Raw genomic sequence first — 18,738 nt, 5'->3', positions numbered from 1 at the left:
GAAAGGTGGAACGAAGGAAGTTTATCAATAGACAGCAGCATCGATGGAAGTGATTACAATGCAGAAGAAGAGCCATGAATTCTTGATGGGGCCTTGTTTTTAAGCTTTAAAAACTCATTCTAACTGAAATGTTGTGGCTGTACATCAGGTGTGTTTTTTCAACTGCCAAACTGATTTCTTAAATTGGAAAAAAGCTTCTTTAATGTAGCTAATATTTGATAACAAATATATATTGTCAAACAAAAATCATTTTGTGGACCCACTTCCTTGCTGACAAAATCTGCCAACATTAAGAGAAAGAGGGTTGAAATAAAGAAAATAGCACTTGTTAAAAGTATAATTTATTTATTAAATAAAATTCTCCTTAGAAAAGCCATGATCACATTGAATAGGTGACCAGGATTGACAGGCCGTCTGGTCTACTGCTTTATTGACTTTTCTTCCACAATTGAAACAATAGTCTCTGTATACTTTCTGGCTCAGACAAGGAGACATGAGGTGAAGTTTAACACATTCAGTATTCTAAGTGGACGTCTAAGGAGCCGTAGCAGGACCGAAGCACTGTTAACATCTTCTCCTGAATAGAGTCCACCTGCTCTGAAGGACAGTAATCATCTAAACTGGACCTGAAACATGAACAGAGTTAGAGCTCAACAGGCAGTTCGGAACAGAATCTCTAAATAAACTGAAAATCTACTTCAAGTAAATCGGGTTTCCTCCCACACTGCAAAGTTTAAAGTTTATTTATTTGTAATGCAAGTAGGCTTATATTAACACTGCAATGAAGTTCCTGTGAAAATCCCCGAGTCGTCGCACTCTGGTGCCTGCTCGGATACACTGAGGGAGAATTTAGCACGGCCAATACACCTAACCAGCATGTCTTTCGGATGGTGGGAGGAAACCGAAGCACCCGGGCGAAACTTACGCAGACATGGGGGCGGGCGGTGGTGGTTGTGGAGGGAGAACATGCAGACGCTGCACAGAAGAGACCCAAGCTGGGAACTGAACCCAGGTCCCTGATGCTGTGAGGCAGCAGTGCTAACCACTGTGCCACCCAATTTGTAATTTGCAGAAGAGCAGTCAAAGAATATGAGAAAATAATGATACAAACAACTGGTTTATTGCTCGTGTTAAAACGTAAGCAAAAATTAATGAGAGTTAATGGAAATTTGCACAATTAACAAACAATATACAGGAGGTGGTGATGGCTCTGGATTGTCACAGAACAGCACTGAATTGCCTATTGGTTGTCATTATAGGAGATTTTACCCAGTGGTGTGAAGCCCTGGCCTGCTGGAATTATAAAAGCTTAAAGCACACTTTCTTATCCTGGAAAACTGTTGAAACCTCTGTGGGCTGGAGCTGTTTCAAGCTGGCAGTGGAAGAATCTCCAAAGACCCCAGCGCAGTGCAACACCGGCGGGTCAGGGAGTCCACACTCCCCCCCTCTTTGCTTCAGCACTGGCTGCCATGAAGCAGGTAGGTTTAAATAGCCCAGTAAAACTCACAGGCCAGGGAGAAGTTTAGTGTCCAGGTAATTGGATGGGACTTGGCAGGGCTCAGTCTGGCTGTTTAAAAGTTACGCGGAAGTTCGAATGAGTTTTGTTTCTTCTAAATCTTTCAGAGTAACTACTGGGGTAAAACTGGCAAAACCATTCTAAGTTAGCGAATTAAGTCACTTTGTTCCAGTAGTTTCCAGCTCAGCGCAATTGTTGCCCAATTTGAAGAAGAAATTAGATACAGCTCTTGGGGCTAAAGGGATCAAGGGGTGTAGGGGGGATCTGGATATCGAATTCGGTGATCAGCCGTGATCAAGATGAATAGCAGAGGCAGGCTCGAAGGGCCAAATGGTCTATTCCTGCTTCTAGTTCCTAATGATCCAGGGGAAGTTAGCAATTCTGGACAACTGCCGGGCAAACCCTTACCTGGAAGCTTCCCCAAGAGATTCCCCAATGAATCTCTGGAGTACCACTGCCACCAATTCAATACCGGGGGGGGCCAGGAAGTTATAAAGTGATTTGCTTCATTCTGTGCACATGGAGACACAAACTAGCAGTAAATACAGAGGGTGCTACGGTGCTTAGCATTGTTACCACATAGTGCCAGGGACCCGGGTTCAATTCCGGCCTCAGGTCTGTGTGGAGTTTGCACATTCTCCCCATATCTGTGTGGGTTTCCTCCCACAGTCCAAAGATGTGCGAGTTAGGTTGATCGGCCACGCTAAAATGACCCTAGTGTCAGGGGGCTTATCAAGGTAAATGCACATAGATTGCGGGAATAGGGCCTGGGTGGGATTGTGTGTTGGTGCAATGGTGTGTTGGCTGAATGGTTTTCTTCTGCACTGTAGGGATTCTATGATTCAAAGGAAATTGGCAAACAATTCTTTCTACACAGGGTAGTAGGAACTTGGTAATTGATGCTAAATCAATTGTTACCTAAAACTGTGACTGACAGGACTTTGTTACTCTAAGTGTACGAGGCAATGATGGTTATGAAATATGGTCTCATTGAAGCAGGCTGAATGGCCTGATCATATGACAAGTGTTTACAGATAGAATTATAGGAGCCTACAGTGCAGGAGGAGGTTATTCAGCCAGTCGAGTCTGCACCGTCCACAATCCCACCCAGGCCCTATCCCCATAACCCACTGCATTAATCCCCCTGACACTAAGGGGCAATTTATCATGGCCAATCCACCTAACCCGCACATCTTTGAACCGTGGGAGGAAACCTGAGCACCTGGAGGAAACCCACTCAGACACGAGGAGAACGTGCAAACTCCTCACATATAGTGACCCATGCCAGGAATCGAACCTGGGTCCCTGGCGCTGAGAGGCAGCAGTGCTAACTACCAGTGCCACTCGATAGATAGGAGGGGAGAGGACACTGTAGCGCAGAACGCCTTTGCGTCAAAGCATACACAGGATTATTCATACTGGACGACATAACCCATTACACAAATTAATAACGGAAAATGCTGGAAATACTCAGGAGGTCAGGCAGCATCTGTGGGACTGAAAGCGAGTTAATGTTTCAGATCTGTCACCTTTCGCAAGAACTCTGATGTAAGGTCACCTGCTGAACATTTCCAGCATGCTCTATCTTTATTGCGGGTTTCTAGTATCTGCAGTGTTTTGCCACTTCATACCTTGCGACAGTAACGAGAGTTGGCTTGGGTAAATCCTCAAGTAGCCGTTTTATAGATGACATGAGCTTGTCTATCTCCTCCTCGGCACTGATGTGGTGTGGCAGTTCTGAATAATCACATGTTAATCCAGCCTGGTGAACCTGGGGAGATGAAAAGCCAGACTGCAGATTATTAAATCCACCAATCGTTTAAAAATTAAAACTCTTTACAAACTTCAGTGCTGCAGCCCACCCACCCATCTCTCAGGTGTTGTAGCAAGTTGCTGGATCCAGACACATTGGACAGCCTGTGTATGAAGAGGAGTCAGCCATCTTGCCTCTCCCTGGGCTTGCTCACCGGAGAGCGAGGAGGGGGCAGGGGGATCGTTGGGTTCATTCCTTCGCTTGTAGGGAGGAGAGGACAGCACTGGTACAAGTTTTGAAATGGTTTTCTTTTATCGAAAAGAAGTTAAGGAATTAACGTGACACAGAGGCAAAAAGCAAATGTGCGAGATTGGCATCTTGGCCAAACCCTCTACGAAAAAAACATATACTGAAATGAGAGGAATCTATGAATTGAACTGACACACTCTAAAATCAAAATATATTTCAACCCTTATCTCGTTATTGGAGGTGTTTTCCAATGCTGTCTCCATCTAGAAAAACAATCCTTGGCAGCTACTGTTGTGAGAAACTGTCGTTTGCCTGCATGGTGTACCCTTCAGGAATGCAGTCAATTTCTGGCTAACCCATCATGCCTTCTGATTCTACATGTGGTCAAATTAGCTACAATTGTTCAGCTTAGCAGCGTTAGTTAGCCCCTACAGTCTGGCATTTAAATATAAATTGTACACAGACAGAAATACATAAAATGAAGTCTTTACATAGATTGAGTTAAACAGGACTAAACATACACAGGATCCCTCGGGGTGCATGCAGCTCAGAACAGAATCAGGGTCAGCTGTGACGCTGTCCATGGTTAATCAGTCCTCTGGCCTTCGATGCTTAGTATTACATGTGAAGAATAACCACTTAGGGAAAATTATTAGAGGCGGTCACAGTAATTAGAAAGAACCTAAGTAGAGAGAAAGAGACAGCTACAGACGGCAGTATGTTTGCTACATTCTAGTCTATTAAAACGATAAATACCATAAATAGAAGAAACTTGGGAGAAGGATCAGTCACAAAAGGACACAGTCTTTTCTCAACTGATGCAAGATCTATAAGTCACTTTCAGGAAACACTTCAAGAAACAAATCAGTTTCCATGAGGGCAGTGGAAGCAGGTTCGATCTTAATGTTTGAAGGAGAATCGGATTAAATACTTGAAGGGAAACAGAAGTAATTGTGAGAAAGAGGAGAACAACTTCCTGCGCAGCTCTGCTGAGGAGCTAGCACAAGCACAATGCAATGAATGGCCTCCTCCTGTTCTGTATCATTATACAATTTAGAAATTTCTTGACTCAAACACACTGAAGATATAAAACAGTTCCTTAACTTAGCAGCCTCAGAATGAGCTCAGATTCATCAGCCAGCCTGTGAAAAAAAAACCTGTTTCATTTAAATTAACTGAACTCTTGAGCTACCCTCAAGAGTTCAGTTAATTTAAATGAAACAGGTTTTTTTTTAAAGTACATGGTTTATTTGTCCTCACTGAACAAAGATTTTAATCTGCCTCGGAGTCTTGCCAGTCTCGTTCAACAACCTTCTGCACAATTTAGGGGCAAGATAGTGGGATAGTGATAATGTTATTGGACTAGTGATCCAGAGGCCCAAGTTAAAGCTGTGGGGACACGGGTTCAAATCCCACCGCGACAGCCAGTGGAACTTAAATTCAGTTTATAAGAAAGAAATCTGGAATTGAAAGCTAGTCGTGTAATCGTGACCATCGACTGTTGTGAAAACCCAGCGGGTTCACTAATGTCCTTTAGGGAAGGAAATCTGCCATCCTTACCTGATCTGGCCTACATGTGACTCCAGAGCCACAGCACAGCAACGTGGCTGGCTCTCAACTGTTATCGAGAGTAATTATAGAACCGGCAACAAATTCTGGCCTTGCTGGTGACACCTGCGCTTCCTGTGAAAGAATGAGAAGGGAGGTGTGTGATCCTCTGTATGGTTTGCCCTGTTTAAAGGCTTCATTTTTAAGGTATTTCTGCCTAATGTAACAAATTGTGCTATGCCTTGGAACTAACTTAATTTGGCCACATCAGCTTGGAATTCTGGAATCATGCTTAGAACTTGGCTACATTTGAAAATGCAATGTTAAACAGCAATGATTTGAGTCATAAACCTGGTCAGAGCTTCCATTGTTTATATAGCTAGACAGTTTGCATCCAGCTCTTTCATAACACAGATCAGTTTTTAGTTATATTGTGGTAACATCTATATGTTTTCAGTTCAGTTTGTGTCGGAATGCTGTACAAGCTTTTGAGGCAAGGTCTTTCTCTCTCAATTAATCTCCTTTGCTTTCTGTAAAATTTTAATTCTAAAGGATGCTTAGTAAAGACGTTTCTACTTCAAACCGGTCATGCTCAAGTTAATTCTGAAGAAGAGAATAGACCCTACAGGAGGTAAACGTTGTTGCACCCACCATTTCATAGTCAGGCGTCCCCAATCTCTGCTTCAAGCTTTGCACAAGCGGTTCGAGACTTCTCAGGCTGGAAACAAATACAAACTTCCAAATGAGACAGTGGCCGCTACGTAGAGACAATGTTCTGCAATTCAGTTAAAGTGGGTGACATCTTGAGAAGCTTTGGTCAATATGTCCTCTTAATCTCATGGTAATAAAGCTATGTTTGGACGTGCAAATGCCAGCACAAGTTGAAACACGGCTGCCGTGTTACATTTACCAAGCTAGCGCAATCCAACCCACGGGCTAGATTCACGGCTTGAAATTTTTCGCTCATTAAAAGCCAGACTTTCTCACACCAACAGGCTTTTAGGCAGCACGGTGGCACACTGGTTAGCTGCCTCACAGCGCCAGGGACCTGGGTTCGATGCAGACCTTAAGTTGAAGTTTATTTATTAATGTCACAAGTAGCCTTACATTATCAGTACAATGAAGTTACTGTGAAAATCCCCTAGTCACCACACTCCAGCGCCTATTTGGGTACATTGAGGGAATTTAGCATGGCCAATGCACCTAACTAGCACATCTTTCAGACTGTGGAAGGAAACCAGAGAACCCAGAGGAAACCCACGCAGACATGGGGAGAATGTGCAAATTTCACAGACAGTGACCCAAGCCGCGAATCGAACTTGGGTCCCTGGCGCTGTGAGACAGCAGTGCTAACCACTGTGCCAACCTGGTCTTGGGCGATTGTCTGTGTGGAGTTTGCACACTCTCCTCGTGTCTGCATGGGTTTCCTCTGGGTGCTCTGGTTTCCTCCCACAGTCGAAAAAAGTGTGGGTTAGGTTGATTGGCCATGGGAAATTGCCCCAAGATGTGTAGGTTAGAGGGATTAGGCATTGGAAATGTGTGGGGTTATGGGGATAGGATGGAGGGGAGGGCCTGGCTAAGATGCTCTGTCAGAGAGTCGGTGCAGATCAATGGGCCGAATGGCCTCTTCTGTACTGCAGGGATTCTATATGATTCTAAACTGAATCTTAGTGAGGTCTAACCCATAATATCACAACGTGCAAAATTCTGCTGACATTGGAAATCCAAAAATAAAAACAGAAAATGCTGGATATACTCAGCAGGTCAGGCAGTAGCCGTGGTGAAAGAAAGAGAGTTAACTGCTTTGGGTTGATGAACTTACATCAGAACTAGACTAAAGGACACAGTCCTGAAACTGTTTCTCCCTCCACAGGTGCTGCCAGACCTGTCAAGTGAAGGATAGAAACTTCACTAGGTCCCAGCTTCAACTCTTCGTAAACCGGAGCTCAAATAAAACTCATTATCCCAACTTGCACAAATCCTGTTCACACACCCATTCCACGTGTGTGTGTGTGTGTGTGTGTGTGTTGGGTTGGGAGGGGTGGGGGGAAGAGTCCAAAATTAGGGGCAATAAGTACAAACTAATAAATCCACCAGGAAATAAGGAGAAATGTCTTTAACCAGAGCGTGGTTGGGAGAGAGGTCTTGCAGACACAGGCAATGATTAAGACAAAGGCAGTGAGGGTAAAAAGGGAACAGAAACATGGAAGGTAGGAGCAGCAGGAGGCCATTCAGCCCTTCGAGTCTGCTCCACCATTCATCATGATCATGGCTGAATGTCCAACTCAATAGCCTAATCCTGCTTTCTCCTCATATAACCTTTGATCCCATCCACCCCAAGTGCTACATCCAACCACCTCTTGAATTTATTCAATGGTTTGGCATCAACTACTTCCTGTGGTAATGAATTCCATATAGATAATCCACTGAAAGATAGTGGGGTGGCTAATGGAATGGGAAGAGACTTGTGTGGAACATTAACATCGGCATGCACTAGGTGGACCGCGAGGTTTGTGTCTGTGTTTACGCTGTATGCAATTCTCTGTAAAACACCTTGGAACGAGGGCATCTCGTTCTGAATGGGCTGCTGCCTGGCTCAGAGCGTGGCGACTGAAGACCACTCCTAATTGGAGGTGCTGTGTGAGGGGGACAGTCAGAGGTAGGGACCAATCCAATGGACAAAATCACAGGGAGCTGGTCACCTAGCCAGGGGAATGACAGAAACGATGGGGCGGCACAGTGGTTAGCACTGCTGCCTCACAGTGCCAGAGAGACCCGGGTTCAATTCTGGCCTCAGTTGACTGAGTGTGTGGAGTTTGCACATTCTCCCCGTGTCTGTGTGGGTTTCCTCCGGGTGCTCCGGTCTCCTCCCACACTCCAGGTTCTCAGGTTAGGTGGACCGGCCATGCTAAGTTGCCCCTTTGTGTCCAGACATGTAGGTTAGACGGAGATTAGCCATGTCAAATGTGTTGGGGTTAGGGCAGAGGGGAGGGTTCAGGTGGGATAAGCTGTCAGAGAGCTGGTACAGACTCAATGGGCTGAATGGCCTCTTCTGCACTGTAGGGATTCTATGATGTGAGTGTGGGAGAAAGGACATACAGAAGAGAATTAAACAAGGAAACCAGGGTGATAAAATCAAATGCAGTGGAACTACTTTCCTGTCAGCGAAACATTGCTGCTTTATGATAGAGTTTGACAGTTTGATCATTTACCCAGGGATTGCTGCCCACTTCTGTATGTTCTCTTCACTATCATCCTCACACAAGTCTGCAAAGGCAGCTTCCATATCTTCGAGTTGTCTTGTACGAGTTTCCACACAATCGATTAAAGCCTCCTAGTCATGGTAAACAAGCAGATTTATTTTTGTTTTAGAAGTTCATAAGATATAGAAGCAGAATTAGGCCATTCAGCCCACTGAGTCTGCTTTGCCATTCGATTGTGGCTGACATGCCGCTCATCCCCATTTTCCTGCCTTCTCCCCATAACCCATTAAAAATCTGTCTAACTCCTCCTTAAATTTACTCACTGTCCCAACATCCACCGCATTTTGGGGTAGCGAATTCCACAGATTCACAACCCTTTGGGGGGGAGTAGTTACTACTCAACTCTATTTTAAATGTTACCCCTTTATCCTAAGACTATGGCGTCTCATCGGAGAATATCCCACAAGAGGAAGCATCTGCTCCACATCTACTTTATCCATACCTTTTATCACCTTGTATATCTCAATTTGATCTTCCCTCATTCTTCTAAATTCCAGGGAATATAGAAGCATCTTTAAAAACAAAGATTGTTAACATTGAATCCTCCCCAACTTCAAACTAAAGAGACCAACTCTTATTCGACAGCTAGTTAGCCCAGTTCTTAGCTCTAAGACTAGTGACTCCTGTGGGGGAGGGGAGGGAAAAACATGAATATTTTTATCATTATGGAAAGAATTGACAGTCCACAAGCATAACGTTAGCTTTTCAGGGCCGGTGTGGGGGTTTTGCAGTAACTAGAAAGTGTGCTGTTTAAAAAGAATCGAGTCACGTCTCATTCAACAAAGTCTTTTTTCACTGAGACCGACAGTGTGATAAGCTTCTCATGGGATCAGTAATTTTTGATTGCTCGTGGTCCAGGAGACCTCAACTGTCTGGAATCGCAGATAGCAACATTGGGATTTCCACATTGTTCTGCACACGTGCAGACTCCAGTGGCCGTGGTTTCAAAGGACTAATGATGGTGAACAGTGATAGTTCTCACCTCCATTGCAAAATTCGGGCCGTTAATATCTTTGTTCAGCAGCGTCACATGCTGGTGAGCTAGGAATACAATGGAAACGTACCTTGCCCAATAACTGCTTGTATTGTAAGTGCATCTTTCACACCGCATTGATATGATGCGTTCACGGACATCACACTGGCAGACCCACCGCTGTCCTCCATTAATCTCACAACTATGGTTGAGGGAGGGGATATTGTCAATGTCAACAAAATGAAGGCAGATAGTCATCAACTTCAGGAAGCGTAGTAGAGGCCATGCCCCTGTTTACATCAATGGGGACAAGGTGGAAATGGTTGAGAGCTTTAGGTTTCTAGGCGTCTAGACTACCAACAACCTGTCCTGATCCCTTCATGCTGGTGCTATAGTTAAGAAAGTCCACTAATGTCTCTACTTCCTCAGATGACTAAGGAAATTTGGCATGTCCACTACGACTCTCTACAGAGAAAGCATTCTTTCTGGTTGTATCCCAGCTTGGTATGGCTCCTGTTCTGCCCTAGACCGCAAAAAAACTACAAAAGATCATGAATGTAGCTCAATCCATCATGCAAACCAGCCTCCCATTCATTGACTCTGTCTACACTTCCTGCTGCCTCACGAAAGCAGGCAGCATAATTAAAGACACCAAGCATCCTGGATATAATCTCTTCCATCGGGAAAGAGAGACAAAAGTCTAAGATCATGTACCAACCAACTCAAGAACAGCTTCTTCCCTGCTGCCATCAGGCTCCCGAACTAGCCTACCTTGCATCTAGTTGATCTTTATCTACACCCTAGCTATGACTGTGACACTACATTCTGCATTTTCTCCTTTCCTTTTCTATTAACAGTATACTTTGTATAGCATGCAAAAAACAATACTTTTCACTGTATACTAATATATGTGACAATAATGAATCAAATCAAAGACTTTGGTGTTGAAGCTAAACAATCACACAAATTTATAAAAAAACCAAACAAATCAAACTTGACAATTATTGTAACAATAACTGCCACAAACATTCTCAACCCTGGTGGGCTTTGGATACTCAGTCAAGACTAAGATCCTTAGACATTTGGGGATTAAGGGGATTAAGGGATAGATAGAACTAGACAAAGGAGTTTGTGATCTTAGTGAATGCAAAGCAAGCTCGAGGGGCCACATGGCCTACTCCTGCTCCCATTTCTCGTGCAACTCGGAATCTGCTGCAGTGATACCTATTAAAAGGGACTTGGTGTCCAGATCCTTTTTAAACTTAGCTTTAGCCTGCCCAAAGGAAATTAATTCAATCCAAGCTACAGGTAGTATGGAGTGGCACTGTGGTGAACACTCTGCCTCACAGCTCCAGGGATCTGGGGTCGATTCCCGGCTTGGGTCATTGTCTGTGTGGTGACTGCATGTTCTCCCAGTGTCCGCGTGGGTTTCCTCTGGGTGCTCCGGCTTCCTCCCACAGTCCAAAAGACGAGCTGGTTAGGTGCATTGGCCATGATAAATTCTCCCTCAGTGTACCCGAACAGGCACTGGAGTGTGGCGACTGGGGGATTTTCACCGTAACTTCATTGCAGTGTTAATGTAAGCCTTATTTGTGACACTAATAAATAAACTTTAGTAGAACTCAATAAATAACCTAAAAAATAATCAAAAGAAAGGCCCTGAGGTAAAGCAGTGTGACAATGTAAATACCCACTCCACAGAGTGGTTCCAGCATAGGAGGCCATTCAGCCTGTCATGTCAGTGCTGGCTCGCTGCAAAAAGCACCTCATTTTGTCCCACTCTACCTTTTCCCATTGCGCACTTACTTAAGATTACGATACGAGGTATATCCCCTTGGGGAGGGTTCCAAAATTGCTCAGAGGGAAACATCACCTCTGCGTCGTAACAGTACCAGCATACAGAATCACAGTACTTGACTGTACCAGGAGCGTTAATGTGATGGCAAAGAGTTTCAAAGCCAACAGGTGATTTAAAGGAGTAAATATCAAGCAGTGGGGAACCAACAGCGATCTGAACAGTTTAAGAACTTGCACAAACCCGTCCAATCTCAGAAACATGAATATGGTCTCAGATTGGATAAGCAGTGTCCATGCTTGATCCGTACGTACCTCATCATCCTCTTTGCAATCAGGTTTGGTAAAACTGTACAGCTCCTTGAGAATGTTATATTCCTCCTGTAGGACAAGATAAAAGTGATTATGGAAATGTGCACAGGCAAGAGTTTAAGCTAGAAAAGATCCTTGTTCTCAGTCCCCATCTCCTGCTTTTACTCAAGTGGTCAGGGCAAGAACTACGCCAAACACAAGGGGCAGGATTTTCCCACCCGATCGGCCATGGGAATCATAGTGGGCGGGACACAGACCATGAAAAGGTCTGTTGACCTTGGGGAGAGTGCGGCTGGAAATCCCACCCAACATTTTTCCATGCCTGCTGTTCTTATCTATAAAGGTAAGACTTGCTGGAAAAAAATCTCAGCAGGTCTGACAGCATCTCTGGAGAGAGAATAGAGCCAATATTTCAAGTCTGATGAAGGGTCACCCAGACTCGAAACGTTGGCTCTATTCTCTCTCCACAGGTGTTGTCAGACCTGCTGAGATTTTCCAGCATTTTTCTGTTTTTGTTTCAGATTCCAGCAACTGCAATATTTTGCATTTATACTGAGGTGAAGCTTGCATTTCTATAGCACCTTTCCCAGCTACTGGACAACTCAAAGTGTTTGACAACCAATAAAATGCTTCAGAAGTGTGGTCACTGCTGCAGGGCAGGAAACATGAAGGCCAATTTGTGCATAGCAAGATCCCACAAACAGCAGTGTGGCAATGACCAGTCAGCTCCACGAAGCGGGTATTTATAAAGCTAGAATGGGGAAAATAAGGGAGAAAACTCAATCCAGGCCAGGATATCTACCGATAATAAACTACAGCTTGTACTGGAAATAAGGTGGCAGAGTGGTTAGCACTGCTGCCTCACAGCGACAGGGACCCGGGTTCAATTCCTGGCTTGGATCATTGTCTGTGGAGTCTACACGTTCTCCCGGTGTCTGCGTGGGTTTCCTCCCATGGTCCAAAAGGCACGCAAGTTAGGTGCACTGGACATGCTAAATTCTCCCTCAATGTACCCGAACAGGCGCTGGAATGTGGCGATGGGGTGGATTTTCACAGTAACTTCATTGCAGTGTTAATGTAAGCCCACTTGTGACACTAATAAACTTCAAAATTTTTACTCAGCAGGTCTGGCAGTGGAGAGGGAAACAAGAGTTAATTTTTCCAATCTAAACGATCTTTCCACAGAAGGGTCTGAAGAAGAGTCACAGGGACTTAAAACATTAGCTGTGTGTTTCTCTCTCCACAGACGCTGTCAGACCTGCTGAGTATATCCAGCATCTTCTCTTTTTACTTCAGATTTCCAGCATCTGCAGTATTTTGCTTTTATTCAGATAGCACTGAAACCTTTACCCTTAGAAAGTTGTCACAGTAAATAGTCTCACAACACCAGGTTAAAGTCCAACAGGTTCATTTGGCAGCACGAGCTTTCGGAGCACTGCTCCTTCATCAGGTGAGTGCCAGGGTACTCACCTGAAGGGAGCAGTGCTCCGAAAGCTCGTGCTACTTGATTAAACCTGTTGGATTTTAACCTGTTGTTGTGAGACTATTTACTGTGCCTGCCCCAGTCCAAGGCTGGCAACTCCAAACCACAGCCTTAAAGGTTGTGATTAAGAAAACATACCTGGGTGTACATTTCTTTAAACGGATTCTTAACGGAAAAGAAATCTAAGTCAATGTCGAGGACGTAGGCAGCTCTTTTATCCAGGACGTGAAGGAGATCCGCAGTGATTTCCTCTTGCTGCTGCTGTTTGTTTTCAGGATGTGTTGCCACGGTGCTGGTTTCCTGGGCATGTCTCTTTCCAATGGAGGACTGACTTGTGCAGGCGTCGTCACCACCGGGTTTGCCTTCGGACATCCGATCGTTGGTTTTGGATGAACACGTGGCCTCCGATGAACCCTCCCCGTTGGTCAAACGTTCCAATTTTGCTTTCTTGGCGGCCGATGCTCCAACTCTCCCCCCAGGGTCAGCGCGGCCCCCCTCCCCTGGGTCTACGGTGATAACCTGCAGTCCCAGCTCCTTCTTCTTCTCCAGCAGCTTCTCTGATACGTAGAGTCCATCGCTCAGGAAGTAGCTCTCAGGGCTTGTAACCCTGGTGAGATAATAATCCAATAACTGAAAGAATTACTTCTCTTTTCAACAAAAAAAATCTGTATAACAATCCCACTGAAGCCCCATCCCCATAACCCCATGTATTTACCCTGTTAATCCCCCTGACATTAAGGGACAATTTATCATGGTCAATGCACCTAACCTACGCATCTTTGGAGTGTTGGAGGAAACCCACGCAGACACGGGGAGAATGTGCAAACTCCACACAGACAGTGACCCAAGGCCAGAATCGAACCTGGTGCGGTGAGGCAGTAGTGCTAACCATTGTGTCACCCTCAAAGGACATAACCAAATTTGTGTGCTAGTTTTTTTAAGTGGATGAATAAAACAACGCTAGGGTGCAAGGGTGGCAGAGGAGATACTTAATTACAGCAACGTGACCTTGACAGCAGAGGTCAGTCTGCTAGCACAATGCAGACGGAGTTCCAGCCCATTCTCTGACGTTAATTACTTGTTATTTTAGCAGCTTAGAAAGGAAGTGGCTGCAGTACCTGATTGTTTTAGTTGAAGGATCACGACCAACAAAGAAGCAGTGTTTCCCATCGGTGATCTGCTGCGCCCACCACGGGTGGATCCAAAACACGTGTGAAAAATGCCCAGCGTAAACCACAGGCATGATCCAGTTCTCTATGCTCAGGTCTCTAGGGATAGGGCAAAGTGGACAGGAAAAAAAAGTTCAATTATTTTCCCAGGGGCATTTGCAAAATTGGTAAGAACCTGAAGTAAAATGTGTTTATGTAGAATGTGATCATGGTCTCGGGATGTCTCAACACGCTTCACTATCACTCAATTACCATCAGGTCTCATTCAGGACAAACCTTCTGGACTGTCCGGGATCTCCTGGATTACTATTCCCAGGCACAACTCTCAACAAATCTCCGGCACCACAGGAACTTGCCAAGTCTCCATCGATAGCACCAACCTACCACCTCTACCACCTAGGTGGACAAAAGCAGCAGATCCATGGGAAGGCCATAAGACAGAGGAGCAGAATTAGGCCACTTAGCCCATCGAGTCTACATCGCCATTCAATCATGCCTGATGTTTTTTCTCATCCCCATATCTCGTGCCTTTTCCCCACAGTCCCTGATCCTTTTATTAATCAAGAACCTATCTACCTCTGTCTTAGACACTCAATGACCCAAGTGTCAGCCTTCTGCGGCAAAGAGTTCCACAAATTCATCACTCTCTGGCTGAAAAAATTCCCCCTCATCTCTGTTTTAAAGGATCGTTCTTTTAGCCTGAGGTTGTGTCCTCTGGTTCTAGTTTTTCTTACTAGTGAAAACCTCTCCACGTCCACTCTAACCAGGCCTCGCAGTATCCTGTAAGTTTCAAGAAGATCCCCCCTCTCATCCTTCTAAACTTCAGAGACCCAGAGTCCTCAACCGCATCTGCAAGTTCTCCTCCAAATCACTCACCATCCTCACATGGAAATATAATTGACCATTCCTTCACTGTCACTGGATCAAGATCCTGGCATTCCCTCCCTGACAGCACTGTGGGTGTACCTACATTCCAGGGACTGCAGCGGTTCAAGAAGGCAGCTCACCACCATCTTCCCCACAGCAATTAAGGACGGGCAATAGATGATGACCTCGCCAGCGATGCCCGCCTCTGTCAATGAACAAATTAAGAATAAAACCACCTCCTCCTCCCAGGGGCTCAGCTGCAATGAAGAAAGTCTATGGTGCTCGCGTAACCATTCTGATTGTCCAAGCGAGTGGTACCTGTTGCGTGAGGCATCGTGCGAGTCCAGCGTTACCATCACTGCTGTGCTGTGCTTGGTTTTAGAAAGAGCGTCAGGGACATGGAGGGAGGTCTTCAGCACAAACTCTGTGATTTTTGTTTTTATTCATTTGTGGGACATGTACTTCGCTGGCTGGCCAGCGTTTATTGCCCATCCCTAGTCGCCCTCGAGTGGAGTAGCTTGCACGGCCACTTCAGAGAGCAGTCAACCACATCGCTGAGGCCCTGGTGTCACATGCTGTTTCTAAAACCAAGCACAGCAAAGCCATGATGGTAACGCTGGACTCGCACAATGCCTCACACAACAGGCACCGCTCGCTTGGACAATCAGAATAGTTACGCGAGCACCATAGACTTTCTTCATTGCAGCTGAGCCCCCCCAGGGTGGTGGCTTCATTCTTAATTTGTTCATTCACAGAGGCGGGCATCGCTGGCAAGGTCATCATCTATTGCCCACCCTTAATTGCTGTGGGGAAGATGGTGGTGAGCTGCCTTCTTGAACCGCTGCAGTCCCTGGAATGTAGGTACACCCACAGTGCTGTCAGGGAGGGAGTTGCAGACCGAGTAAGGACAGTAGATTTCTTTCCCTAAAGGACATTAGTGAACCAGAAGAGTTTTTTCGACAATCGCCAATGATTTCATGGTCTCCATAGATTCTTAATTCTAGAATTCAAATTCCACCATCTACCGTAGCAGGATTTGAACCCAAGGCCCTAGAACATTGGCTGAGTTTCTGGATTAATAGTCTAGCGGGCCATCGCCTCTCCAGGCAGAAACATTACATCATCAATCCTGCCAGCTCGATGTCAACTCAAAATGGCCCAAAAATCCTAAGCCAATCATTCGGACCCCAATAGTCACCTGCAGTTGCTGAGGTTGCCTCATCTACAAACAAAGGCTAAAAGAATCATGCAAGTCTCTAGCCGTGTTACTGAACTGGAATTACTTGTGTGTGCAACTGTGATAATTCATTTTCGCCTCACAACCCACTGATAATTAATCATACCTAACAAACACAAAGCAATTATTGAAACCAAAATGATTTCATGTTATTTCAATGATGACTGAGACACACATTATGCAAATTGTTAAATGCCGAAATATTCAGACTTGCGTTACCCAAAAAGGAGCTCTTTATCAAACACACTGTCAGCCAACATGTCGATGGGGATCAGGAGGTCGGGATGTGAATCGAGGTGAACCAGAGCAATATTTTCCATTGGCAAATGCTTTGACCCAATCGCTCGATAGATATATGGCACCACCTAAAAAACATTAACATAAAGAATGTCTTGCGGAAAGCTAGAAGAGGCAGAAGACAGGGAGAAGATAACATTTTCAACATAACCCAGCTGAGATTTTAAAAAATTATTCATGAGGCATGGGTGCGGTTGGCTGGCCAGCATTTATTACCCATCCCTGGCTGCCCTTGGAGGGCAACTGAGAATCAACCACATTGCTGTGGCTCTGGAGTCACACGTAGGCCAGACCAGGTAAAGATGGCAGATTTCCTTCCCTAATGGATATTAGTGAACCAGATGGGCTTTTTTGACAATGATTTCGTGGTCATCAATAGGTTCTTAATTCCAGACTTTTTCTAAATAAAATCATAGAAGTTTACAGCATGGAAACAGGCCCTTTACCCCAACTTGTCCATGCCAGCTTCTTTTTTTTAAAAACCTCCAAGATAGTCTCAATTGCCCACATTTGGCCCATATCCCTCTATACCTCTCCTACCCATGTAACTGTCTAAAAAGCTTTTTAAAAGACAAACTTGTACCTGCCTCTACGACTATCTCTGGCAGCTTTTTCCAGACACTCCCCACCCTCTGTATGAAAAAAATTGCCCCTCTGGACTCTTAAATCTGTCTCCTCTCATCTTAAACCTATACCCTCTAGTTTTAGACTCCTCTACCTTTGGGAAAAGATGTTGACTATCTAGCTGATCTATGTCCTTTTAATTTTATATACCTCCGTTTACTGAATTTTGTTGAATTCAAATTCCACCAGCTTCCGTGGTGAGATTCGATATTCGTCACGATTTTGAACATCTCTGTTAAGTCTCTTCTCAATCTTCACTTCTCTGAGGATCACAGGCCCAACTTCACCAATCTATGCATCCAATTGAAATTCCTCATCCTTGGAATCCATTCTCAGGAATTTTTGTTGCACTCTCTCCAGCATCTCGACATTCTCCCTAAACTATGATGGTCAGAACCATACATGATGCTTTAGCTGAGGCTGAACTGAACTGTCTTACACACATTTAGCACAACTTTTGGTGCACTCCTAGGAAACTGCATGCTTAATTAATTACTCTCTCAGCCCGTCCTGCTAAATGACCTATGCACCATGTACATCCAGGTCCCTCTGCTCCTTCCCGGATAACCAATTTTCTGGGGGCTGGGGGAAGATAAGTATCACCAAGGGAGAGTTTGAACCTGTCAGAGGTGACTGGTCAGCTTGTGCACCTCTCTAGAATAATGCTCTGTTTTATATTGCCTTTCCCCTTTCTTCAGACTAAAATGAATCACCTCTCACTGCTGCATTAAATTCTCTCAGAAAACTCTGCAACTGCCTGATATCTGTCTTCTAGCTACTGAGGCAGGAGCAGCCAAGCTGTCCTAACTGCATTCATGTGCAGCATATCATAAAAGATCTGAATGTTGGGTTACCAACTGTGATCAAATGCACTCCTGGAGGTTTCAGCACAAGACCTGCCCCCTGATAGCACTGCTTTCCTGCACCAACTCAAAAAAGACTCATTAATCCAATCGGATAATGCTCGACTGTCAGCCAAACAGCCTCTTCCCCACGACCCTCCAATACTTGAAAAAAATACATGTTTTTAATGCCCCGATGAGTTTTCTCCAGGATTGCACACATAGCAGTGCTCTGGAGATTGTTATCAATCCCTGGAGACTCCAGGAATCCCGGGAGGGTTGGCAACCCGCAGATTCCAGGGTCAACGTTCCAATTCCCGGGCGTGAAAAATGCTACAATTGCAATCCCCGGGCCAACGTTCCAATCCCTGGGCCAAACGTTCCAATTCCCGGGCCAACGTTCCAATCCCTGGGCCAAACGTTCCAATTCCCGGGCCAACGTTCCAATCCCTGGGCCAAACGTTCCAATTCCCGGGCCAACGTTCTAATCCCTGGGCCAACGTTCCAGTTCCCGGGACAACGTTCCAACCCGAGTTGCATCGGCAGGTTGCAGAGAGAGGGAGACTCCGCACTCACATCTTGATGATCCTCCACTATCCAGACCGGCAGCTCGGTGTAGCAACGCAGGCTAGCGGCAGCAGCAGCCCCGCTCATCCCTGCAGCCGCTTGCAATCAGCTGCGTGGGGAAACAGCAAGTTCCTTCCCCCCCCCCGCTCATATACACACACACTCACTCACTCACTCCGGATGGAGAGGGAAGGAAATCGTGCGACGGACCTGATTTTTTTCCCCTCTGATTGGAGGAGAGCGA

General features: G+C 45.3%; 1 protein-coding gene across 1 annotated transcript; it reads right to left on the bottom strand.

Moving 5' to 3' along the window:
• Positions 1-380: 380 nt before the first annotated feature.
• On the bottom strand, positions 381-18,661 carry c2h5orf22 (chromosome 2 C5orf22 homolog). Its single transcript, XM_080215084.1, has 9 exons — positions 18,504-18,661; positions 16,384-16,529; positions 14,010-14,159; positions 13,030-13,498; positions 11,412-11,477; positions 8,279-8,400; positions 5,718-5,784; positions 3,148-3,287; positions 381-626 (listed from the first exon to the last, which is right to left on the bottom strand). Exons 1-9 carry the CDS (start codon positions 18,579-18,581, stop codon positions 515-517), a joined length of 1,350 nt encoding a protein of 449 aa, XP_080071210.1. The 5' UTR covers positions 18,582-18,661; the 3' UTR covers positions 381-514.
• Between the last annotated feature and the right edge of the window lie 77 nt (positions 18,662-18,738).

This window comes from Carcharhinus amblyrhynchos, chromosome 2, assembly GCF_965287045.1.
Source record: "Carcharhinus amblyrhynchos chromosome 2, sCarAmb.v2.hapA, whole genome shotgun sequence".
NCBI lineage: Eukaryota > Metazoa > Chordata > Chondrichthyes > Carcharhiniformes > Carcharhinidae > Carcharhinus > Carcharhinus amblyrhynchos.
This window is presented reverse-complemented; position numbering and strand designations above follow the sequence as displayed.

Excerpts from the sequence above, each read along its gene's own strand:
- c2h5orf22 (XM_080215084.1), bottom strand. The coding sequence starts at position 18,581 with ATGAGCGGGGCTGCTGCTGCCGCTAGCCTGCGTTGCTACACCGAGCTG. Across the intron at positions 16,530-18,503 it reads TAGTGGAGGATCATCAAGAT|GTGGTGCCATATATCTATCG; the intron begins GTGAGTGCGGAG and ends AATGTTTTTTAG. Across the intron at positions 3,288-5,717 it reads GGACGCCTGACTATGAAATG|GTTCACCAGGCTGGATTAAC; the intron begins GTGGGTGCAACA and ends TCATCTCCCCAG.